Source organism: Pteropus vampyrus, unplaced genomic scaffold (genome assembly GCF_000151845.1).
Source record: "Pteropus vampyrus isolate Shadow unplaced genomic scaffold, Pvam_2.0 Scaffold38, whole genome shotgun sequence".
Taxonomy (NCBI): domain Eukaryota; kingdom Metazoa; phylum Chordata; class Mammalia; order Chiroptera; family Pteropodidae; genus Pteropus; species Pteropus vampyrus.
This window is the reverse complement of record NW_011888819.1, coordinates 3,679,180-3,706,170: the sequence shown is the minus strand read 5'-3', so window position 1 is coordinate 3,706,170 and position 26,991 is coordinate 3,679,180. Positions and strand designations below refer to the sequence as shown.

The window sequence follows — 26,991 nt, the reverse complement described above, 5'->3', positions numbered from 1 at the left end:
TGTTACCTGACCTAATTAACTTCTTTGTTTGAAAGTGAAGAAAGGAGTCTTTTGAGCTAGAAGGTGCAATCATCCAATCCTAGCCAGGACAGATGCCCTTGTGGTTGCCTGTTCTTACATCTGCTCTCACACAGGACAGAAGTGGAGTCATCTCTTACAAAAGAGACCAACAGGAACTATTCCATCAGATTCCACTTAGATACTGGGCTTCACAACAGCTGGTCTTGTTGGTGCAGGTCCTGTTGTTGTTAGCTTAATCCTATGATCCCACTGGAGAACCATTTATATAATCCCTAAGAATCCCAAGCAGGAAATGGTGACTGTCACCTTCACAAAACATGGGAGAAAAGGCAGGACTCTCTCCCTCTCAAACAAAACAAAACAAAACAAAACAAAAAAGATATACAATTATTGAATTCAATCTTTAATTTATCAAGCTGAATAATTATTTTCTGAATAGTTAAAACTTCCTACTCATGAACAAATATTAAGTATAATTGGGAATTTCATGTGGAAGACTGTGAAGAACAAAAGTCCCATATGTCTGGTGTATTACTTCCTGAGAACTACCTTCGTGGAAAAAGTTTCAACTCAAATTTAAGTCACTCAGACTTGATTTGTTTCTCTCTCAGACTTATGAAAAGCTTCAAGTTCAAGAGAAAAGGCTTTGAAAATTATACTCCCTGAGCCTTCTGTCACTGGAAATTTCCAACGTTGAGTTTTTTCTAATTCCAAGAGAAAACATGAAAACTTGGCATTGCAACTGTCCACGTGTGAGCTCAGGGGCCACAGCGACAGGTCTACCCCTGGCATTGGAAGTGCGTGTGTTCAATTCGGTCACATTCCCTCGCCACCACAAAGAGTCTCATGTTATGAGATAACGTAAAGGTTCTCATCACAGCAAATATGCCTTACCCATCCATGCAACCGAAGCTTCATCGGCCTGGCTTCCAGTGGTAACCCTTATTTGCACACGTAGTGCACAAGCATGGACTCGAACACACACGTACACGGACAAACACATATGTATACATTTGCAGAAAACAGCTCAGAAGACAAAAGAGCAACTCCAGCTGGGCTTAAAGGGAAGCACTCTAAGGTCCCCAGAGACTGCAAGTCATATGCACCACAGCTAGTAAGAGAACACACCGAAGGCCATGCTTTACTAGAGAGAGAGACGAGACGTGTGCCCACAATCGAACATACTGGAGGAGATGCCTGGCGATCAAAGAGGCTGACAGACATTCGGTTAGTGGTAGCAACAGACCCAACCCCAAGAATCAGGAAAACCAATCTGTTACAGGGAGCATAGTCAGTGGCGAGAAAGATGAAAGGTGGCCAGGCTTGAGGAAGGTCCACTTACTGACGCTGCCACACACGGCCATGCAGTACTCCTCTGTGTCAAAGTTGTTTCGGTTGCCGCCACATCCGCCGTAAAAGAACGGGGCGCACTTCCCTTCAGTCACATCAAAGTACCAGCGGGAGATCATGGCTCGGCATGGCCCCGTCTCGGCTTGTTCAGAGCACACCTCTAATCAGAGGAGATGTGGGAACCACATTTAGCATGAAAAGGTACCGGCTCGCGGTTCATGTACACACGTTTACTTTTCTAACGCATCGGTCTTCCCAGTGTGACTCGTGCTGGGTTTATTAGGCAGCATCTGCCAAACACTCACCGAGGAATTTAATGAACTAGCAGGACATTAGGATTACCTTCGAAACAAAGCAGTGCATTCACATCTGGTTTCATGAGTGTAACTCATGGTAGTAATAAAAGGATTCTAGCTAGAGGTGAACAGATCTTTTAGCTGCTTTAGATTAATAGTAAATGTCTCAAAGTGTCTGCACATCAAAACATTTCTTCACTATAAAAAAATAAGCATTTCTTTTAAGATAACTTTGAATTAATTTTAAAGGTAAAAGGATTGTGTTTGGTTAGGATGCAAAAAACTTAACTCACAAATATCTAATTCTCTTTAATAAGTGATTGCTTTGACTTGAAATATAAAATAATTACAATATTTTACATGTGATCCAGTTTTCAAAGAGAGCCAGTCTGTCCACTGACTGTCTTTATTTGAAAGCTTTATGTAATGTAATATCTGTGAATGTGACTTAAAGTTGATTAAATTATCTCTAATTAAAAACAATCTTATTTGTATATTTATCTGTCCTTTAGATAATAATGTCCCAAAAATAAAACAGAGTCAACCAACTCTAATTTGTTAATACATACCACGTATTGTTTTACATTAAAACACATCTTACCCGTCAACATGCTTTACCACCCTCCCCAAGAACAGGTTCACAATCCCTGATTAACCCAAAGTGTAGTAACCTGTCTAATTCCATTTTACCGTGATTAGAATAAGAAACCTACCTCCCATGTACATTCACTTTTGTAAGAAGTAAAACTATTCTCCAGCTGGGTTTGTGCCCTGCCCTATGTAGGCTAATGCCTTAGTATCCACAGATGTCTAGCTTATTGTTAGTTTTATTAACACACCAGGGGAAAGCACCCTTCTTCTAAAAGATAAAAGCCATGCAAAACCCAGAGCTTCCAAATTAGGAATATTCAACAGACTGACCCCAATGAATTACTCAAAGACAAAGATCCACAATGCCGATGTAAATGAGAACTAGTATTTTACTTCCCTATACACACCACTCATTGGTCTTTACAATCAAGGCAAAGAGGTGATGGCAAACCCAGAAGCTGCTGCCATTGTGACAGGGGCAGCCAGCACTGAGCGTTAACCTCTCTGCTGGAGAAATGCTCGGTGTTAACGGAAGAGATCTAAGATCATTCTGGCTCTCTCTTTGGGTGATTTTCAGATGGGAATATCTGGCTCCAGAAGCATCAGGTTCGATGTCACCCACCTTAAAGTCATTTCATTCAGTTCTGTTGCTTTGAAAGTCCACGCTTGCCAAGCTATGATGAGTTTTTCATTTAGCTTTCTGCAAAGAATTCTCCAGTATGATGAAAATCTGCCAACATGTTGATATAAGTATCCCATCTGCTAGGCAAACGATTTATCCTCCTAAGTGAAAGGACTAGCATTCTCACTTATATAGGGTAAGTTAGTTTTCAGGGGTCTGATCACCTCTGAGTTACTGACAAAGCATCTTCTGGGCTGCAGAACTAAAAACCAAGCCCCAGATGTAGGGTATCTGCCAACTACAGCCATCAGCTGTCTCTACTCCCAGAACTTATCTTCAGTAGTAATAAACACCTACAGGTTGGCTTTTCGCTCCTTCTCTCCATCTCCCTCACCAATCAGACATGTTCATGTAACGTGCTATTTCTTGTTTCTAAGACATGACAACACCTTTCATTCATCTCTTCTTCAGGCTGTACTAATTCCAACGAGACTACAAGGCAACGGTGTCTTCTGAGCCTACACTATGGCTATAGTTGGCACTGGAGTGACTAGTGACCACTGCTATCAACAGAGGCACAGAATGAATGACCCTAAGTCATAGGAGCATGGGCAACACAACTCACTGGGCCTCAACAATTCAAGCTGATTCTCATGTTTTAGACCTCTTAGCACACCAAATGTGTGTCTTCTGACATTTGTCTGCCTGCCACAGGCCTCACAGTATACATCACAGCTCTGCAGGGACAGGAAACATGCCTTTAATATCTTCTATGTACTAAGTGAAAGTTGTAGAATTTCAGATGGGTGCAAGTTAAGTAACGGGACGGAGGAATGATTATCAAAGGATATAATCCATAATAGGTATTCTGCCCTTATGTAACCCAGTCACAATTTCTTCTGATAAGAGGCAAAACTTCCCAGTCCAGAACTTAAATGACATTACAATATATTGACGTTTTCCCACATCAAGAATGAAACATAATGGCACACTCATTTTCTAAATTATATTCATTTTATTTTCTTCTGTATCATTCTAAATGGCTCTGAAACTCTTTGTTACTGTTAATTTGTAGAGCTCCAATCAACAAGAAAAGCATTCAAGATTCAAAATCATTTACATGTCAATTAAGCAAAAAGAAAGAACTACATGAGGTGCCTACAATTCTTGTTGGAGTCTCCGATAAGAATCTTAATCCGTCAATCTAAAAAGGCAAAGAAAAGAGTGATGTAATCTCCATTTGGGGACGTTTTGTTGGCTCTCCTGATATTATCGGGTCTGCTAAACTGACTCAGAATGGCCCCAAATAGTTTCATAATTTGGTGTGTGTGGACATGGTGGAGATTAGCGACCAATCTCATGGTGTTTCACATATAAAATAGTAACATTATATGGTCACAGCTGGTATGATAAGAGTATGATAATCTAATGTCAAATATATAACGTATTGGGGAGTAGACATTTGTGAGCCTAGAAGAACAGGGGTGAGACTGTGTCTCTGTCACTTTGGAACCTCTCGAAGATATCCACCACATCCATCTGGTTCTGATCTGCTGCCCCGAAAGAAGGCACCCAGCTGCCCCATGCCAGAGTGAGCTCGCTCAAGCAAGAATGGGGATCTCGTTACAATCCTTCCGATTATCAGCATCACTGGTCAACCATTAACCCGGCATTTCCCATCACTTTCCTTCTGATTCTAACTAGAACATCACCTTCCTCGAGGAGTAATGCTGATTCCAGACAGGACTGAGTGTAATGGATCACACTTCATCTCTCACTCATAACTATATTCCTACTCAACCGCAGGGCATGTGTGTTTGATCTCTCTGAACGTTTCTCTAGCCTTTCACCATTTCAGAAAAATTATGTGTAGTTAAAAAGAGAACCATTGCTAAGTCTGGGAGAGGCTGAAGGGTGGGCATGGGGTAGTACTGGGGAAGTATTATGTTAAAGTTTTTATACAGATGTTATTAAGTATAAAGGAGAAGGCCTCCAAAATATTTCAGAGTCTGAAGATAACTCTTTGAAGAAAAGAACAGCTCAGGTTGAGGAAGGGTTAAGTGATCAGCGTCAGCTTCACAGTTGTGATGTTGCACCATAGTAGGGAATACTGGATGAAGACTATCCAGGATATCTTGGTACTGATTCTTTCACTGCATATGAAGCTATAAGTATCTTCCAAAAAATGAAAAAAAAAAAAAAAACCCCAACAAAAAACACCCCACATTAAAAAAACACAAGAGGAATGCTGGTCGTACAATTCACCATAGAATGCTAATCATGTCTCTTTCCTCGAATCTCTTATCATTTCAGAGTAATTCCATCAAAGGGCTATAAGTCTCAGTCTGAGAAACTTTCCTTTAAATTCCTTTCTAGCAATGGGAAATTACCATTGCCAATCAAGATTCTAAGAAAGTAGAAGAGTGTTAAAGCACTGAATCCTGAAATATATCATTTATAAGCTGCATGATTAAATTCAGAGAAAAAGAAATCTCAAGAGCCTTTAAATACTTATGTTTACATTATTTCTTTTTGAATGGAAAAATTTGTTCCTTCCTATTCTATAGCAATCACTCAAAAAATTCAGTGTGAGAAATGTGTTTCATATTGATTATTATAACCACTCAGTGGAAAATTATTTACAATTATCATCCACTAAATGTAGAGCATGTAAAATTAGACCTTTTATTACTGTAACCTGAAACAGTTCATCTGAAAATTAAAACTGCATTTTCCTTTTCTCATCTTCATTCTCTTTTCATTTAAAATAAAGAAAAACACATTTTGAAATCATCTGCTAAATTTATTTTTTGAATTCCAATTCACCTTTATATCTATTCAAAGTAAATGTTACAGATAATAATGTAGGAAAAAATTTTCCCCGAATAATAGAAGCTGGAATCTTTCTGAAAGAGAATATTTAAAGTTAGCTAGAAAAATAGGCGCAGACTTAAATGGACATCGAAGGAACAAAAATTTTTATTTATTCATGTTTAATTCTTAAACTTTTAAGATCACAGATAGTTTCCTAACAGCCATTTAGCTGAATTCTGCTGGCAGGAAAGGCTTATCTCTTCTTTTATAACATCTCTACTCACCCTTCAAAACAAAGACGACTTAATAAACTTAAATGCTCTTGTCCACAAAGCAGTATGAAAGTTTTATGTGCTGAAATAAAGGCCGTGTGCATTTTTTATACTTGTGAGGAATGCTGGTAGTTCAATTCGCCACAGAATGCTAATCATGTCTCTTTCCTTGAATCTCTTATCATTTCAGAGTAATTCCATCAAAGGGCTATAAGTCTCAGTCTAAGAAACTTTCCTTTAAATTCTTTTCTAGCAATGGGAAATTGTGAGGTAGACCTTGCTGAGGTTTGCGCTGGTTTCGACACTAAACTCCATTTTCTAAAAATCAATATTCTACAAACATAAGATAGAAGCAGAGCTAGAGCTCCTCTGCATTACACAAATGATTATGTAATTCGCTGTTCAAAAAAATAATGCTTAACCACAAAAAATTAACTCTGAATGGATTTGAAATTGGAGCAATTTTTTTTTTTAGTGCACAACCAAAGTTAGAATGCTAATTTTACACCTTTTAAAAAATTCAGCATAAAGATGGCTGTTAAAAGGAGGAGAAAACTCCTCACTTTCAAACGTTCAATAATTATAATGCCTTCTTAAAAAAGCGAAGTTAACAGATTAGCAAATAATTAGCTTTAAATAAAGCACTAACTGAAGAATAATATTAGAATAAAGTAAAGCTTTTTATTATTTCATTTTTAATAAATGAATTTCTATTATTTGCATATTATAGGAATGCATGTAAAATAAAAGAGTGTATTAAATTTACAAAATTTGAAAATGTAACCACTTGAATAATAAAACTAACAAATCAATAAATAAATAACTAAATAACTAGAGTTATTTATAGAGCTAGGAAATCTATGGCCATGCCACCCTGAACAAGCCTGATCCGTCTGATCTTGGAAGCTAAACAGGGTCAGGCCTGGTTAGTACTTAGATGGGAGACCACCAAGGAAGACCGGGGAGACCACCAAGGAAGACCAGGTGCTGTAGGCGTAAAAAATAAAAAAATAAGGGATTGTAAGCTGACAAGGTCTTTGCAATCTATGAGGTCAACTAACGGTTGCCTCGCCCCGCCCCAAATAATAAATAAATAAATAAATAAATAAATAAATAAATAAATGGATGAATAAATAAATAAAATTATAAAGTAAAGCTAGGAACTGTATATTCCAATCTTGTAAAAAAAATTATATAATATAATTTCTCCATATGCTGCAAGAATATATGCACAATTAAAGTTCATACATGGTACAAATGTATCTACTTTCCTTGAATTAAAAGTTATATATTTTGCAATTTTAAAGTAGAAAGGGCAAATGATAGAAGACAAATATAATTTGACCTCATAAGATATCAGCTATTTAATATTAACAATAAAATAAAATGAAAACAATGACAGACCTATTAAAATCTACTAAGCATGCTTATCTTTAATATTTCAAATAAATGTTGACATATCTGCCTAATCATTTAATCATTAAAAATGAAAATAAATGACTTCAATGCCATTTATATCAACTTTTAGTTTTCAGCCTGGTTAAGTTATTGCTACAATTCTAAATATTACTATTGGGTGACACTTCATGAGCCCAAGCTATTAGAACCAATTTTCTATTCCATTAAAGAATAAGTAGAAAAATTGTGTTTGATTCCTATGGATGAAAAATTTAAAAAGTCAACATGCTAGAAAACTAGCTATTTTTAAAGAATATATTTTTCACAACCATATACATGTTCTTTTACTGAAAAAGAAAATTTATAATGTGCTTACAAATATGAGCCAAGTAATTACTGAAACACATGTCCAATAGAAAATTACTCTGATCAGGGCAATAAATGATCGGATATTTATTACTTACTAATCATATTTTACTAAACTGAGGCACGTCATATTAGGCAAGCAAGCTTCAACTAAAGTCTTATGTCAAATCTCATGTAAGCCTCAAATACCGGTTGAAATAAATAAACAAATGATGGGAACAGCTGCGCTGGTAATGAAATCACTGACTCAGTACGAAATGACGGGTGCTAATTTGTCACGGAAGTCTCTAGAAGATATCTGCAGTTGACTTGTCTTTTAGTGAATTGTGTTGATTCTCTAAGGCTATCCAATACATCTGTCATTCCAATTATACCTGACCCGATTCTCACATCCCTCCACGATAGGAGATTACTCATAAAACGCCACATGAAGGAGATGTCCTTCTAAAGAATTTACACTAATCAGCATTCCTGTGTTGGCAAGCCTCCACAAAAGGGCACCCCTATGACTTTTCTTACCTTTGTTTCCTGTTATATGGGAATAAACTTGTTTTTCTCTAAGCTGTGTGGCTAGTCTGAAGCAAAACACAATATGACAAGAAGCTCCAAACTCTGGACAAGTCAAGATGTCATGTCCTTTGCTAGAAATAAGAGGAAGTGAGGCAGGGTATGCCGGGAAACTGGTTGTCTACAGAAAATCAAACAAACAAAAACAACCCTAAGCATCCCGATTTCTAGTGTTGGCCGATTTCCGTGATGTCAATACTTCCACCATTGGTATTTCAAGCTCCTGATGGCTGTGGCTCACAAAATTCCTCAGTACTTTAATAATCAGTTTTTACAGGCTAGCAAGTATCAGCTAGCTATACCACATGGATGAGAAGAAATAGAGCACACATGAAACTAGTAACAATTAAATAGGGAAATTCTAAGAGTTTTCTAATTTGCTTTGTGTCTTGACAATTGGATTTTTATAAAATTGCTCGCTGGGAAGTCCTATCAGGATTCTTTCACACTTGGTGACATCTGATAGTAACTTAAGAACAATAACGACATTGAAAAGGATGATTTTCCCTTTCGGTTTCTTACTCCCTGCCTCGACCTCCTAAATTGGCACAGAATGGAGGTCATGAAACGCTACGAGAGATTGCTCCTGAAACTGCAGTCCAAGGACCAGCAGCACCACCATGACCTGGGACGCAGGACCCACTCCAGACCTACTGGCTCAGGATCTGTGTCTAACACCTGCCTCGGGTGACGTGCATGGACATCGGTGTTTGAGAAGCACCACGATCAACCATCTTTTTTGTGCAGCTGGAATGTCAAAATTAAATTTGTAAGATTCAATCTTTCCAAAAGGACCAGAGGGAAAGAATTAGGAAAAACTTGCTTATTAAAAGAAGTGCACATATATTTGGGAGGTGAGGAATATAACATATGGTGGCAGAATTGTAAGACTATATATATATATGTATGTATGTAACTTTGCCCCGAAGTTCTGTCTTAAGCAACATTAAAACAGCTTTAATACTTCTGCCTTAAATTCAATACCAATATAATAATTTTCTTACTCATATTTAAGTCTATGACTTCTCAGAAATCTGAATTTAAGTAATACTGTTCTTATAACATGCCAGAACATTGGAACTATCAAAGCATTTGTTTTACTGGGAAAAATAACCAAGAAAGCTGACAGATACTCAAAGAAAGATCACTAGGCTTGGAATTTATCTCCTGTATACCACTTCTCTGTAAAGGAAGAATTACATGGCATTGCTGTTATTGCAAAAAAAGGATGCTTCTAGATATGAGAGTCAGGGGTTAGGGATGGTCCTGTTCTTCCATGTCCTTTCCTGGGAGAGACTGAGTGTGTCCACCTCGCCATTTTAACTGGTTTCCTACCTCAGTATCCAGCAGCAAAGATGGGCAGCTTCCAGCTGAGAACAGCAGTAGCCCTGACTGCTACATGAATGCTAACCACCATCTGCTATTTTGTAACAGTGCACCAGGGGAGAGTAAATCTCTTTGGGAAGACTGAAAAACAAAACTAGAAAAACAGTTTTCCTCCACCCCTCCCTGCCTACATGACAAATACACATATGCAATATTTAAAAAAAATAAACACTGTAAGCTGATCTGTCTCTAAAATATAAGCGATGAGACAACATTACACATCGTATTAAATATCTGGTTTTGCCATACTGAGTATCAACTTCATTTTAAGCATATGTCTTGTTTATTTTACTTATTCTCAACTAACATTGTTCATTGGCCACCTACCATGTGCAAAGCACTGAGTTAGGGGTTAGAGCTGACATTAAGACGAGACACAGTATTGGAGGGGTATTTTCTCTGCTCTTATATTCAAAGCTGCACATCACTGTGGATTTCGATACACAGCCCAGAGGTTTGCAGCGAGAGAGATCTGCCCTCTATCCACTTCCAGGGGACAGCTAGAGATGACTAGACACATTTTTGGTTTTCAAAACTGGGGGAGGGTGGTGCTACGGGCATCTAGTGGGTAGAGGCCAGGGATCCTGCTAAGCAGCCTACAAAGAACAGGACAGTCCCCACAACAAAGACCTGTCTGGCCCAAAACATTAATAACGCTGACGCTGAGAAGCCCTGCCACCGGCCAAGCACACATCAGAAGGCTTCATGTTGCATTTTAGTAATTTCGCCCGCTCATGAGACTGAGGCTACTATGCGGCCATCGCAAGCACCTCAGAGATCCTGGGCAACAAATGCTTCTAAATTCCAGAACAGATATAGTCACGTGACTTGGCCAACGAGTCTTTCTCTGTTCCTATCATGAAACATCAGGAACCTAAAGCCACATGTAAGCAACATGAAATTTATAACCACATTCTTTTCTTACTTTCATATTCTGTCTCAAAAATTATATTCGCCAAGAACATATATAAACTTAAGAGAGAGAGATAACCTCACCTTCATAAACCCCTGAATAGTCCTACCATTATAAACTAAATATAGTGCACTTTTAACAATTGTTTTAAACTCCTTTTACCACTTTAAGGGTCTCTTAATGTTTTAAAATGTGGGCTGCAGTAAAGAAGGATGAAGGGTTTTTTTCAACATCAATTTGCTACGACATTCGGTCTCCTCTTGTGTTCCCCCTCTTCCACTGACATAATCAAAGGGTCAGACATGGCAACCAAAGATGGATTTTTCGGAGGGCAAAATAGTTTGAGGCTAAGAGAAAGCAGGCTGTAACTATGAGGGTGGGGTTATCTCTCTATTTTTCTTAAATTTATGTATGGTCTTGGTGATTAAAAACTCCAGAACATATTTTTCTACAGGGAAACTAAAGATTTCCATTAAAATCCACAACTCTGTCCTTGCTCAAGGAAATCTGAACCCCTACTCAGTCAGACATGGATTAGTAAAAAGATGTGCCTATGAAAAAGACTCGCGTGTTTCAACAAACGCTCTCTCATTTGCTAGATTTCTCATACTAGGTTTGACTTATTTTTCTTAATTGCCAACTCTGCATTGTGTAGATGCATAAACCATTGTTGTATCTAAGGCACTTCTATGTTTTTTGAATAGCAACTGAGTTAGAGGGAAACAGGAGAAAGACTAAGATTTTTTTTTTTAAAAATCCAGTTTCTGGCTTTTAATTGAATTGGATTGAAAATGTTTTTCTATTTTTAAGAAATTCGGGCATAACTGTATTAAAATGCCTTTAGCATTTTATTTCCACTATTCGAACATTAAATTAAAGCATCTTGACACAATGAAACAGGGTAGAATTTGAAGATGAGAAGTAACTAAACATTGCCGATATGCAATGTTAATCGATCTAATTTACGATATGCAAATTACATCTCAATAAATTTGTTACTAAAAAGAAAATTATAAATGTATGCACACAATTTGTTATATGGCTCTGTTCCTCACTCTCAAATTTTAAATACCCTAACTATCTGAGTGGGCTTTCTTAAACTGGGACCGTGAAACTAAATAGAAAGAAGCTTGTCAGCGCCATGCTTCACTCTGCCTCTATCAAGAGTACATCAAACAGCTCAAAATTAATGGCTGCCGTGCCATGGGGCACAAGTTAACAGGTTGTGACCTGTCACATCTATGCCTGGTGCTGACACTAGTTCTCTTGACATCATTAGAAAGGATGCTACATTCTGGTCCAACACAGAGGTACTCGCCCTTGGTCACAACACAGAGGTAAAGGCTTCCTTTCGAAAGGAGCCATCAACCCTTTTTGCCCTGTTTCCGAACTCTCCATGGAGTTTTTGAGTGCATTTTGAGGCAGCGTGCTGCTCTAAGGCCTCCGATACAAGTATGTGGGTACATTTTCATGTTGGCGGCAAGTCAAGTTCACAGCTTCCCCCAAACATTGTGAAAAGTTAAATAAGAATGATAAGCAAGAATTCTATTAGCAATTATAGGGTACCTTGTAAGGGTCACATCCATTACAGACAGGTAACATCAGAGATGCGAGAATTAGGCTAAGCTTTTTTCCTCTCTACCCTTGAGATCAATGATTTATGATATTTCTTGGAGTCATTCCATTTGGTGCCCCATTAACTGGCAAATCCCTATTTTCCGTTAAAGTCACTCAAATGTCAACTTCTCGGCAATGCCTTAGTTGAAGCTTCTGTCTCTAGGCTGAGCACTTTCTATTTGCCATGCCACCAAAGTTCCTTCCCAGCCAGATCACAGAGACTTGTTTCTCCCCAGGAGTGACTATGCAGGGATGGCTAGAAGCAACCTGAGCGAGCCACCTTGTTCATATCCCTGTGCCTCCAGCGACTAGTGCAATGGCAGGTAAGTCCCCAGGAGTGCCTGATGGATGCTTGGTGGAATGTACAGCAGTAAATCACATGGTGCTTCTCCCAGATTAATGGTTACCAGAGGGAGAAGAACAACCATTTAATCTGTGAAGCTTAGTCCTAGCCCAAGGCAAGGAACATTTAGATCAAACTTTCAAACTTCATCATCATAGGAGATGCTTAAAAAGTCACCTATAACAGTATCTCTGTCCATTAAACTGATGAACTACCAAGAGGTTCAAAATACCCGTAAGAAATGAAACACTACCTTGAAATGCCGTGGTTTCATACTATCTTGGTTCAATTTTCAGCCAGATACAAAATTTAACTACAGGTATTTTAATATACAATATATATTCACAAAAGTATTTTGACCCAGAAACAGATTATGAGCTGTTTTTCATTCTTAATATGTCTGTAAACATCACCTCTTTTATACCAATAGGTATAGATATGTCACGCTTATGCTTTTTATAATTAAGATGCCCAGGTGCTGGCTTACCTTTAGCATGCCTCATTAGTAGTAAGAATTAGTTCTCTGGAGGATCAGAATGATGCCCTAAAACCACTACAACCATAGCACCTTGTTAACTGAGCACTTATTGTCTACCAGTAACATAAGTGTTTTCCAATGGATTATTTCATTTAATCCTCGCAAGATGATTAAAACGAGGTAGGTATTATTTAGCCCCATTTTACAGAAGGAAGCGATGGGACTTAAAGGTTATCGGATTGGTACGAATCTATAGAGTTAGGAGGCTGTAGAGCTAGGAGCTAATTCTGGGTAGCCTATTCTTGTAAAATGAACTAAAGCACCACGGGTCAAGCATTACGGTAAGTACCTGACATGGACCATTTAAAGTAATTTGTACAATAAACATGCAACATCATATCAGCATCTACACTATACATACGAAACAGACAGACTTACCAAGGTTAATTATCTGGACCAAGGTCATACAATTATTAAAAATTCTTTCATAAATACTGCCTATACTAGTCTGTCTCTAACCATAATAAAACTATTTTAATGAAACAAACTCGGCATGGTAGTATCCGAAATACAAAGCACTTCCTAGTTTTTTCTAATGATCAGTAGCAGAGGTTTTCTATAAAGGCCCAGATAGTAAATATTATCAGCTTTGCAGGCCATATGGCGGCTTCTGCAACTATTCCACTCTGTCCCCGTAGCCTGAAAGCAGCCACAGATTATATGTAAACAAATGGGGTCTGCTGACCCCTGATGATGATTATTTAAATCAGAATGCTAAAATTTACTAAATGCTCAGTGTGTAATAACAATAAGATGAATATATGTCTGTAACAAAAGCATACACATTTATAAGGTAGTACAGGTTAAACTGAAATACTGTGTACAAACAAAAGGAAAGGAAAATTTTGACATTAGTCAAAATGTTACGGATTCAAATCCTCACCACTTACCAGCTTTGTAGCCGTGAGAAAATTTCTCTTGGCCTTAGTTGCCTTGGATTTAAATGGAGAAGTAAAATTTCTACCACACGGCACAGTTACAAAGCTTAAAAGACAGAACCACTACCCGAAAGAGCAAAGGCAGTGGTGATTCTGAAAACGCAAATTCCAGCCCAATCGGCCACAACCCAGGAACAGTCAACTCCCCATTACATATTCCACAGCAGCAAAGTGCCTAGCGATCAGCTGGGGGCATAATGTGCATTTGCCAAACAAACGAACATAAGGGAAACAACAGTTACTCTGGATGGACAAATCTGGCTAGAATAAATCAAAGCGTACATCCTTTAGTACAACGCTCGTGTTTAATTAGAGTTTAGAATTCATGGGTGGGTTAGAAATCACCCTGACATCTTGGGTTTATGCAGTGCAATCACTGCTAAAAACACAAAAAATTAGGAGCAAGTGTCTAAATGTGGTTTTATTCAAATTGGTATTAGTATATTCCCTTACATCGATATCCAAGTTTTTCTTAACAACCCAAAACAGTAACTCTTAGAGCCGGGTGGATGCTGCTGCAGTGTGCTCACTTCCAAACACCACCTTTCCCCACCAGAATCAAAAACACAGAACTGACAGCTTCCTCTGTGGCATCATCGATTCTAACACAAAATGGCTGGAAATTTTATGGCTATGCTGAAACGTCCCATATTTTTCTTCCTTCTGCCTACTTCTTTTAAATTGTAGAAAAGTATTTTTGTTTTAATAAAGCACATTAAAGACTTGTATTAGTAGCAATATAGTAATGAAGAAACAACTTTCTTATTAAGTACAGCTGCAAATCACGTTTTCTCTCGGGCACTGAAACATTAACATCGAAAACTAGATTTTAAGTCTCTTTTCAATACCTCTTCTTTGCTAGTCACTTCTGATTTTTATTTTCAGCACAGGAGCAAGCTACTTGTACTTAGAGCTTTACAAAGTTAACAATCGCCTGTGGCATTGCTTTTGCTCTTCATCAAGAAGATCCATAACTCACCTTCTACACCAAAGAAGGATGGAAAAAGGGCTTTGTGGAGGGAAAAGGCTCTATGTAGCTGGTACTTTAATGCTGCCATCGAAAACATCGACTTTATTAGAACGAGCTGGGAATACAGAACACTCTCTGACATGGACACAATATGGACACCATGACACGGACACCATAAACTATTTCTCCTCTTAGGCCTCCTTTCCCAGAAATATCTGCCTCGATTACAGCTTTTGTCCATTTCAGGAGTCTTAGATGGGAGTGGATGAATTCCCAGTAAAGGTTCTTCTATGTCTGATATTAACAGTTGGTACCTCTATATGACCAGATATTTGCTTTTAGAAGGTTGCTTTCATTCTCTTCTTGCAATCTGCCTTATTAACTTGGTATCTTTTAAGGCGATTTTTTTTTGAGTCTCTAGCCTGGAGATTTTTATGATAACTAAATTCTCTTTTAATTGCCTTTGTCTTTCTACAGAAAGTACTATAACATATAGGCCCCGCAATTTCTATCTTAATATCTAAAAATGCTACATTACAGAAAAACTGAAGCAAAAAGAATCGTTAACTCAGAACATAACATAATTCTCTGATTATCGCAAGAGAATTCTGTCTTGGTGTGGAATATGGGCTTAAGGTTAGCAATGGCATCCTAACATTGAAATTATATGAGTTATGTTCCTTCCTGTTCACTCGGCCCCCTTAAACAGCGGTAACATCAAAGCAAAATCTCTTCCTTGTTTCGACTAAAAAAATCTCAACACATAGTAGGTCCTGAACTGATCACCCTCAGTTAATGTCCATACTTGCCAGCCTGGCTTGACGGTCTCCACATTTTAGTCCCAACCTCGTTTCCTGTAACTCTACTACATAAGATGTCTGCTTTGTTTACATTGGACTGACAGCCTCCCAAGCACGCCCAGTACCTTCTGACGGCACTGTACTGGTGTTGCTATAAGTACCTTATAACAAAACCCATCAGAAGACCTGCCACCAGCACTTCCAGTTCTACTGCAAATGCCATCTCTTCCACAGACCCTTCTAGCATCAATCTCTTCCTCTGAGGTAGGCTCTGGGTCCATACTTTTTACAATACAGACGATTGTATTTCTTTGACGTATATTTCCTAATAGATTTTAACATCCACGAGGCTCAGCTATCCTGTGTGTTCTCATCATATCCTCCATTGAGCTTAGCAAATGGCTTAAACTAAACAGGGGCTCCAAAGCTAACGCTGAATACGTGAACGTTAATTATTATGTAAATAGCTATCTGATGCAGATCAAGAGAATTTCGATCTCACTGCAGATGACTCGCTGCTGTATTTTGTGGCCACATGCCTTTTAGGTTTCAAAAGGAAAAGCCCTGAAAATTTTCTTTCCCTGCTAGGAAAATAGAAGCTAACAAGCTCATTTGGCCAGATCTGCCACAGATGGTCTTTCCGAGCATATGAAAATACCCTGGGAAATGATTCCACAGCTATTTAAAAACAGTGGCTCAAAGTGTACATTACTTAAATGTATATCTACTTACACAAGCACTTATGTGCTAAATCGAATAAGAAGTTGTCATTAAGTAGGAAATGATAAACATCCATCTTGTACTGTAGCTTTCTTTTTTTAAAGAATATTTGATACTTAAAATGAATTTTAAACTAACTCTGAGCATTCAACTCTGAATAATCTCAGTTTTAAAAACTACAAGTTAAAGAAATGCAGAACCTCAGAAACACTAAGTTTAGTTAAAGGAGAGAGACACCAAAAGACCATGTATGATCCCACTTATATTAAATGTCTAGAAGAGGCAAATCTGTAAAGATATAAAGAAGATGGTTTTGGCTCAGGGCTCCTAATGAGAACAAGGATTAACTGTGAATGGGTGTGAGAGAATTTACTGGGGTGATGAAATGTTCTAAGATTAGATTATGGTGATAGTCACATAATTTGGTAAATTTATTAAAGCCGCTGAATTACATACTGATACACTTAAAATGAGTGAATTTTATATGTAAACTGTACCTCAATAAAGTTATAAAAATGCAATGAAGAGAAGATACTACAGTGATCATTAGGAATCTCCTTGAGGCAGAGACAGTATCCCATTTTATGCTCCAATTTAACAACACAGCTAAAATAATTTTACTTTAATAAAAAGTGGGAGACTTACACTGCTGTAACATTAGTGGGTAGACTTTAAAGGTATTTGCAATACACTGAAACTCAAGAACTGCCTCCATATTCATTCCATCTAATTCTAGGACTACCTTTTGCTACCTGTAAAACATATAAATATCCTTTAAGAAAGTCAACCCAAGAATTCACTAGTTGCTACCATGACATTTGCTTGTTCACTGTAATATCAATGCTTGCTTTTATTTCACTGAGACAAAAGGGAAATTTTTTAGTTCATTCAGCTCACAACATTCCCAGCAGGAGCGTTAATTAAACGGAAAAGGAAAAGTTTAAGGTATTGACACTATATCTACCTCTCGAAGAGAAGGCACTGTCGCTTCCCCCAATAAATAAAGACAATGCAAATCGACCAAAGTTAAATTTCACAGCAAAAAATAATGCGATACTCAGCAAATATCCTTCTTCTTCTTTAATGAATTCTAATTGCAACTATTTGCTCAACTAAGATTTAACAGAACTTTCTGTAAGGCAGGCACTCTGCAGGACACTAAGTAAAATCCAGTCCTTGCCTTCAAAAAGCTCACAGCCTAGCTGGCGAAAGAGGCAACAGATAATAGCGTGTAACACATGCCCACTTGCAGGGGAGTACCAAGAAGGTCACCTGACTAAATCAGCCGTTGTCAAAGGAGATGACACCTGGTCAGGTGGCGTTCTGCAGAACTAGTTGGGGTTTGCTGAGCAGCATGCACAAGGGACAGAACAGACGGTATAAGCAGGACTTCCCATAAGATTTGAAATAAATTATTGGACTGCTTGTTAACCAAAAAGAGTTCAACAAAAGCACATTTTGTTGTTGTATTGTTTGGTTGAGGAGGCAGCGGTAGCAGACTGGATAGAAATCTCAAGTTCTGCTATGATGTTTTCCTTTTCCCTACGAAAGAAAACCCCAGTAAACAGAGGGTTACCTCGAACCACCTCTTCCACAGACTCCGTGGTGGTGGTGGTGGTGGTGGCGATGCTGGTGGTTCTCTCTGTGGCCTCTTCGTAGGGTTCCTCAGCCTCTTCGTCTGCCTCCTCACCATCCTCATCATCCTCACCATCCTCCACTTCTTCCTCCTCCACATCAGCCACTTCCTCCTCCTCCGTGACTTCTACGACTTTGTCTTCACTGGAGCAGGAAAGAGAAGTCATGGTGATAGTCATTTAAACACATGTCAGGAAAGGAAAAAAAAAGTCGCCGACAAGGAATTCTGGGAATTTGAAAGGGGACATGGCGCCGAACTAACAACGTGCACGAGGCGTGAAGCCAGCAGGTCAAAGCGCGATCCCAGCATGGGAGATCTGCAACTTCTCACCCTGGCTCATAGCTCTTCTTAGTTTATGCAGTTGCAAAAGCAGGATACCACGATTCCAACTATGTGACATTATGGAAAAGGCAAAATTATAGAGACCACAGAAAGGTCAGTGTTTGGTAGGAGTTCAGGGTGAGAAAGAGAGGTGAAGAGGCAAAGCTCAGGGGATTTTTCCGGCAGTAAGATTACTCTGTAAAATACGGTTAACAGTGGACATACGACATCATGCATTTGTCAAAACTGAGAGAACACAAAGAGAGAACTCTAATGTAAACCCAGGAACTTTAGTTAATAATAATGCATCAGTACTGGATCAAATGTACTATACTAGTACAAAATGTTAATAACAGAGAAAATGGGGGGGAGGGGCTGGCAAAGAGGGGTACAGGGGAGCTCTCTGTACTTCGAGCTCAAATTGTCTATAAACCTAAAACTTCTGTACAAAATAAAGTCTACTAAACACGGGGGTTGGGGATACCAAAGCAGAGTTTATTGTTTTATGTGGATGACGTCTCATAATGTATATGAAAATACTACATAGCATCTGCATAGTAAATACTCAAGGAGAGTAGGTGGAAATTGGTTCAGATATTGCTATTGAGAGCTCAAACTGGAAACTGAGGAGGAAGAAGCAGCTGGCTTAAAGAAATCTGTAATACCCGGTGGACAGCAATGCCTACCAAAACTAGTCATGCTCCTAGTCTTACTAATTGGGTAAGCGTTGTAGAATATCATGTATTTCAGTGTTCTTAAATTTTACTGAGTGTCAGAATCTTCTGGAAAGGTTACTAAGCACGGATCACTGGGCAACATGCCCAGAGACTTTGATTCAGTAGGTCTGGGATGGGGCCTGAGCATCTGCATTTCTAACGAGTTCCCAGATAATGCTGATGCTGGTGGTCAGGGGACAACATTCTGAGAGCAACTGAAATATGCATTACTGAGAATAATGGTAATGGGTGGCCAGCAAGTCACAGTATAAGTGGGCTGGGGATCAGAAATAGTATTTATAGTATTAAATATGTACATAGTGATACATGATGGTGAGTAATAAATCAGAAAATTGAGATGGCAAAAGATGGGCATGTCTGGAACAAAATTAAAAGTCCCAGTAAGATATCCTTGTGGCAATCTCCTGACAGAGCAGACATGGTCGAGAGCATTTGAAAAATGAAAAGTGAAAACAAGAAATAATAAGACAGTTAAATGGTGAAAGTATACTGCACACTGTCTGGCCAGATAGGAGAAATAGATGGTTCTTACTTGATCCAATGACAAAACCAATACAGGAAAAAGATCTAGGTGTAGTAGAAGATTTCAACATATCAGAGGATCTGCCACGGATCTTATTTGACAAGCACCAAAGGAACAGGATTGAGGGTGGCTATCTGACATTTAAATTTCCCCAGAAAAGAGACAGCAGAAAAGAATTATTACCCCAATGTTGATTCATGCCTACGAGGAGAGCATATTGATGAAGAAGGGCAAGGGACCTGGAGAGTCTGTGTCAGACACTACCTGAAGCCCTGGAACGCTAGTGGGATCTGGGCATGGTAGAGGAAATCAGATTCCAGACATATTATGAAAAGAGAACGGGCTTCCATGATCTAGGGAGACAGAAAGGAAGATGGTGAAAGGTTTCCCAAAACTGAAGGTCTGACAGAACAGCCACGACTAATTTTGCTGAGGGTGAAAAAGGAAAAGCTTTATGTGAAGAGATGAATATAGCACGAGGTAGAATTTCCTTATTAACTTAGAATTTAAAGAACTTTTATATATGAAAGGTCTATAACAATATGTATGGCCCCCAGCGAATGCCTTTCTAATTCTGATTAAATATGATGCAAGGGATAATAAATGAACACATTAAAAGAAGGTGAAGCATGTGGCTAAAAAAATAAGGAGAAACTTACTAAACAGAATAACAGATAATAATTAACTATTAGTGTGTTAATAAATGACATGCTAATACCGAAGACATTATTCTATTATTTTAACATTTCCTACACCATGGAAACCTGTTCTCGTTCTGTTATACGTTTGAAATCTGATTTCCACAAGAAATAGGTAAGGAAGAAAAAGAGAAAACATTGGCATCGATAATCAGAGGGTATAAGCCTTTATCCGCTTAAGAGATAATTGGGGTGTCAGTCACTGATTTCTTAATTGCCTGAATTCTTGCACAAGAGTCTATTACCTGAGCCAACATCTCAAAAGAATCCTAAACTTAACAGTTGCTCAGATGCCCCAGTATATTTCTGTCTTATTTTTCTACAGAATCTCAATGTCGTACTATTTGTAAACAGAATAAAGATGACCCAGTGCATGTCATCAGCCAGTTTATTGTGTGAGCTCTCTTCTGCAGCGAATCAAATCATAGGCACCAACGCTATTTAGTTCTCTAAATTAAGTGGAAAATTCAGATAAAACCAGGAGAAAAATAAAATCAAACCAGTATTCTTAAACCATGAAGTGTGAATGCTGTCTTTAAGCATGAATGGAGTGACAGGATCCAAGTACGTGACCTGGGGTTAAGACAGCATTGTGGTTCCAGGTGGGACGGTGAAAACATGACCTTGGGTAGCCCTGCGAAGCTCCCTGAACTTCCTCTCTTATGACTTGAATATTGCACTTACAGCTCCAATTGGAAAACATGCTTACAAAAACAGCTGTGTTTAAAGCGATCTGCATTCTGGTATGCGTCTAGCCATGAACAACAGTGAAAGAGTTGATGCCCATCATCCATCACCACATCTGCCTGAGCAATTTACTGGCATAATAACAAGGAACAGAGACACAGAATAGTTCAGCTGGCAGAGGAATTAAATTACTAGGCCTAAGAGAACTCAGGTCCAGTTCTTATTATCATAGCTTTGATTTCTGGAATTAAATTTAGATGTCCACGAATTCGATTATTTATTTGAACACTATTAAAACAGTCGCACACAGTTATGTTTTAATGATGTCGCCTCTTCCCATAGAATGCCAAACACGCCAACATTACAATTTCTAATTTCAGTTTTCATAAACAGCAGGAAAGACAGAAAGAGGAGAAAATTACTTTTCCTCCTTTGCTTCCATTGCTGGAAAGCTCTGTTCTGGGATGTGGCTAAGGTGACTAGGTTTGGAAAGCTAATCGCGTGCAAGAAAATGCAAGGTGGGGCCAGTTTACGGACATGCCAGGCTGAGAGTCATAATGCAATTTCCTTATAAACAATCAAACAACTCACAACAAAATAACCCCTTGTGAAAACAGTGGAATATTCCTATCACAGTCACACATTTTAGCATGTGTCAATCTATAGTAGATGAACTTTGCGGCTTTTAAATTCCACTCATGAGAAACACTTCTAAAGAATGAGGGAGTTATCTGAAAATGCTGACCATCTCAGAAGTACTTGAATTTAATAAGGGGGTCACTGGGTCAAAGGGACGTTACTATCAGGAAATAAATCACTGATGATAAAATTCTATGCGTCAGTATTCAAGACTTTAGGAGGTGAAGAATATGTACTACATCACAAAGGTGACTCTCCTCATATTTCTAAATAAAGGCTGCCTGCCCTTGATAGAATTCCACTTGTAGCTGCCTTCTCAGATCCTCCCTTCAGAAACCGAAAGCTTTTGATTCACATTGCAGTTTTAATTGCTTTTTGTTTAAGTCATGCAAAACAATTCACCATTCGAATTCTCTAAAAAAGCTGTCTCCGTTCATAAACTCTGCTCAGACTAATTTTCCCCCTCTTCCCCTTTGTAGGACAAAGGAGAGGAAATGGCAAAGAGAAAGTTTTGATTCCCATGGTTTATGTGAATTGGACAATCATGAGACCTGAACTACTGCAGTGATGAGGGGACAGTGAAAACAGAGCAGCTGTGAGCTCCCCAATCGTAATAACCAACCAGGGGGAACCAGAGGGGCGAGTGTCGACAGGAAGATGCTCAGACACTTACGTGCTGATCTAGAAAGGGGAAGAGTCTCCTGGAGTCAGAAACAGAGAGAGAAAGGAAAGCAAAAAAAAAAAAAATTTTTTTAAAAAGGTAAACAGTTCTTTCCCTTTTTGCCCCAATTCCTATAGCTGCCAGTGTAACCTGGAGGGTACAATGGCTGGGGAAGACAGAGTGTCCCAGAGGAAAGTGTCTGGAATCATTGCTGTTGAATTAAGAAAAGCAAACGTTGCCAAAAAATGTGAGAAAATATAAAAGAAGTGTATTCTCTGTGGTTCCAAGTATTCTTTGCAGACAGTTTGCAAGCCTATCCCAGGCCCGGGTTATAGGCTCCTACTTTTTAGGATGAGAAGGACAACATTGAGACACCAAAAATGCATGACTCGGGTAATTAAAGGCGAGCTATAGGTTACAACCTTAATCTGAAATTAAGATATAACATCATTCTTACACATTTAATGAACGCCTATTCTGGGCAAGAGAATGTACACTAATTACTATATGAATAACAACAGACAGACTGCATACTACATGCTTTAGAAAGTCAAAGGGAAAAGTGATTCTGGTGAGCTAGAGGTTTGAGCCGATAGGACATGAAAAGTGGGTGTGAGGATGAGGCAGAGGTATCCATATAATGAACAAACGCGCAATCAGGAATAACAGGTACATAAAGCCTGACTGTGCACCGGAGTTCCACACAGGCGCTGAGTTTTAACAGGAAGGTAGGCTAAACTGCAGAGACTGGGTATTCAGATATTTCTACTTTAGTCAATGGATAGTTAAGTATTTGAGTTGAAAGGGATATGCACTGATTGCTAATAAGCAAAAAAACTGGTAACACACGAATTCTCCCATCTATCAAACCATTCTATTAAGTGTCTCTCTATGCCATACACCAGTCATTCAATTAACAATATTTACTGTGCTTTTATCAAGTGCCAGGTGCAATTCCAGACGCTAGGGTGGATGACTGAGCATGACAAAGCCTCTTATCTCTCTGAACATACATTTTAGTGGGGGAGGCACGATATGAGCAAATAAAAAAGAAGACAGGTGTGTGTGTGTGGGATATATGGGTAGCAATTCAAACAGGGTGGTTGGAGAAGGCCACCGAGAAAGGGTCATGGGAACCAAGACATGGAATGCTGAAAGTCAGGGTGGGGGCGTGAAGGCAGGAGGAGGAGCAAAAGCAACCGTGGCATGAGGACCAGACAAGCTTAGAATGATCGAGAAAAAACCCACAGCAAAAAGCCAGTGCATGTAGGAGGGAGCAAGAGGGGCAAGTGCAAGTTATGGTGGTGGGGACAGGCAGGCAGGGCATGCACGTTTACTTATGCGCCATGGGAAGGAATCAGATTTAAGTTGGAAAGGCAGCTCCGCGTGCTGGGTGGAGAGTGGACTGCACGGAGATAAGAATGGAAGCTGGGAGGCTGGTTAGGGACCTCGTGGTAGGAGCTGGGTCGGGGAGCGGGGGGATGGGGGGGGGGGGAGGGCAGCGCAGGGAGCTAATGGCCAAAAAGATAATGAGGGCATCACCCATATAAATGTAAAATCATTACCATGACAACAATTATTCATGGCCAGAAGAAAAGAATGAGATCTGGCCAGATATTGAGTGTACGATAGGCATCCATGAGGAAGCGATGACTATAATGTGAGCTAGAGAAGGCCCAAAGGTAATGAAGTCTGGGAGCTACAGACAGCTCTGTACCAGGCAGAGTGGAGAGAACATGGGCAAAGGCCCTGTGGTGGGAGGGGGGCAATGGAATTGGCTGACAAGAACAAGGAGAGAGCTCAAAGAAGGACTAATGAGCAATGGCATGGGGCGAGGGGTGGCAAGCTATGGTCTCTGACTTATTTTTGTAAATCCCGTAACTTAAGTAAGGGTGGTTTTATATTTTAAAAAATTGTAAAAAGAAAAGATTTAACAGAGACAGCATATAGCCCGCAGAGCCTAAAATGTTTACTCTCTGGCCCTTTATAGACAGTTTGCTGACCCCTGGCATAGAGGGTCGACTGGGGGGTGGGGTGGGGTGGGAACGGGAAGAGTGTGAGACGATGCTCTGTCCTGATCTGAAACAAAAGAGAGATAATGAAATGAAGTGAAAGACCTCTAGGATGTCCAAGTTCTCAATTCCAGAGCAGAAAGAGCAGTGATGAGCCCTGCCTCTTGCCTCCTTCACAGCCAACAGAATGCAGGGTCCGAGGCGGCAGCGGCTCTTGTGGCAGAAGTGTGAACTCTGGGGCCTGACTGCCTGGATTCGAATCCTGGCCCTGTGACCTTGAGGAAGTTACTTAACCTCTCTGGCCCTACTGAATCTCATCCGTGAAATGGCAAACTTAGATACCTTCATTCATAGAGGTGTGATGAGGAATAAACGGGTTTATATGTGTAATGCGCTTAGAGCAGCAGCTGACCCACAGTGAGTACCATGTAAGACATACAACAAAGGCCACACACACAGTACGGGGCACAGAGAGTATGCTAGAAAAAAAAATGTTATTTTATCATGAATGCCATCAAGACCAAATACCCCTGAAATAGTCCTCCAGAACATTCAGAATTGATGTATTCTATGACAATTATATACAGTTTGGTTTTCTTCTTTATTAGAAAACATAAAAGAATAAGCTATGAGGGGGTCCTAGAAAAGATCTTAAGAAAGAAAATGCAAAATTACTTCATCTCTAAGGTAAAAACAAAACAAAACGGTTATAGATTAAATTTTCAGAATCCTAGTGTCACGCGGCACAATGATATGAACACGACGCTGTAGAATCCACTTTTATAGTTGTGTGTGTATGGGCTACTAAGGTTCTTGCCAATTTCAAGAATAAAACTAACTGTTTTCACTAAAAGGTGCTGGGCACGAAAGAAAACGTAAGGGAGATCATAAAACTGAGACTTAGGTATAAAAGCAACTTCCCTTCATACGGACTTACAAACCCTGTCCTATTTGATTTAGTGAATTTCTAAAGTACAGGACTGGCATAAACCAAGGGATAAGAGATGTATCACGAAGCTTTGTGTAAACCAGGAACACCAAGAAAGAATATTTGAAAAATAATTTCTCTTTTACCTACTGTCAGTACACATTCATAGAAGGAAGAGTATTCCAACAATAGAAAGAAAAACATTGAAAAATATAAATATTTTATCTCATGTCCCCAGAGACATGAGATAAATCAAAGGATGAGGCAGTTTATAGGAAAACTGGCACAGCTTCTCCGACATGTCAGACTTATACTATAAAAAAATCTGTTCTGAATCCTCAGCCTTAACGATGTAGGATGCAGAGCCTGGAGCTGGATAGTCTGAAAAAACAAGCCATGAGGGTCAATTTGGAGCTGAGGGAAAATCTGACTATGAGACCAGTATCTGCTACTGACAAAATTATTATTACTTTTGCATGTGAGATGCTGTCATTTGAGCTCTGCAGAAACATGTCCTTAGATTTTAGAGACAGAGACCAAAGTACTTAGTATACTTGCTGTCTGAACTTTACTTTAAATAAAAAAAAAGTTTGTTAAAAGGAGAAAATGATATTCTGACAAGACTTAAGAAATATTATGTGTGGAATATAATTATAATAAAAAAGCTAAATTGCTTTTTAAAAAGACTATCTTGGAGGCAAGAAAAGCCATTTATAATAAAAAATTATAAATGTCAGGTTCTTTCCCTGACAGCTATATGAATCAACTAAGATCAAAAAGAAGTACCTCAAGTGATAAAAAGTTTCGGAGTTATCTTAAAATCTTGATATGTGAAACAAAATCTTGTTTCCTAAGATGCCATGCCAGAAAACTTTATATGATCGAATTCTTATATGTAAAAATTTGGCTGCTGCTAAGTATAGTTGATTTGTATATATTTTGGGTGGAGAGACAGAAATACAGGATTTTTAGCCACTTAACATATTTGAATGTGTCTAGGTTCCGGAAGGTCTGTTCCACACACTGAAATTATTGCTGGGAATAAAACAGACCAAATTCCCTGCCCCTTTGGGAATATAGCACTATAGGCTATTTGGGAGGAGGGGAGAAGAAATATAGGAAAGCAAAGCAAAGATGTTATACAAGCACATCATGAGCGACAAGTGCTATGGAGAAAATGAAAGCAGGAAAGCTAGATAAGGTGTGCTAGAGTGGGGAGCTGGGAGGACTGTTATAATTTTTAAAGACATTATAAGAGAAGATGCTCTGATAAGGGGTCATTTCAGCAAAAGCTGTGTGCCTACCATCTTTCCCCACTGTGTCTATACACATGGGGACTCATTTAAAGCTACAGATAGTCTGTATATGGAAAGGCTACAAAGCCTTCTAGAAAAGCCACAGACAGACACCAGTCTTACTGTTTTTGGGGGGACACCTTGTGAAGGATCATTCCTTAGAAAGGAGAGAAGCTGCCTGCTTCTGTGGGCTCCCCTCATCTCTCTATTGAAAAAGCAAGTGGTTTTACCTGGGAGCAACAATGACACAAGCTGTGTTCCTCCTTCTAGCACGCTACAGAAATGCAGCCACCTTGTCTCAGGTAGGGCCCCATTCCCAGGATGACATAGAT

At 39.0% G+C, this 26,991-nt stretch overlaps 1 protein-coding gene across 6 annotated transcripts in view; it reads right to left on the bottom strand.

The window, feature by feature from the left end:
* Positions 1-26,991, bottom strand: part of APP (amyloid beta precursor protein) — a 251,592-nt gene that overhangs the window by 101,782 nt on the left and 122,819 nt on the right. For 4 of the 6 annotated variants that reach the window (XM_011358209.2, XM_023529517.1, XM_011358210.2 and 1 more), the window contains exons 6-7: positions 18,099-18,301; positions 1,364-1,531 (exon numbers count right to left, since the gene is read on the bottom strand). In XM_011358209.2, the coding sequence (XP_011356511.1) occupies positions 1,364-1,531; positions 18,099-18,301 (371 nt within the window). The remainder of the gene's footprint in view (positions 1-1,363; positions 1,532-18,098; positions 18,302-26,991) is intronic. The other 2 variants (XM_011358211.2, XM_023529519.1) reach the window with 1 other exon arrangement.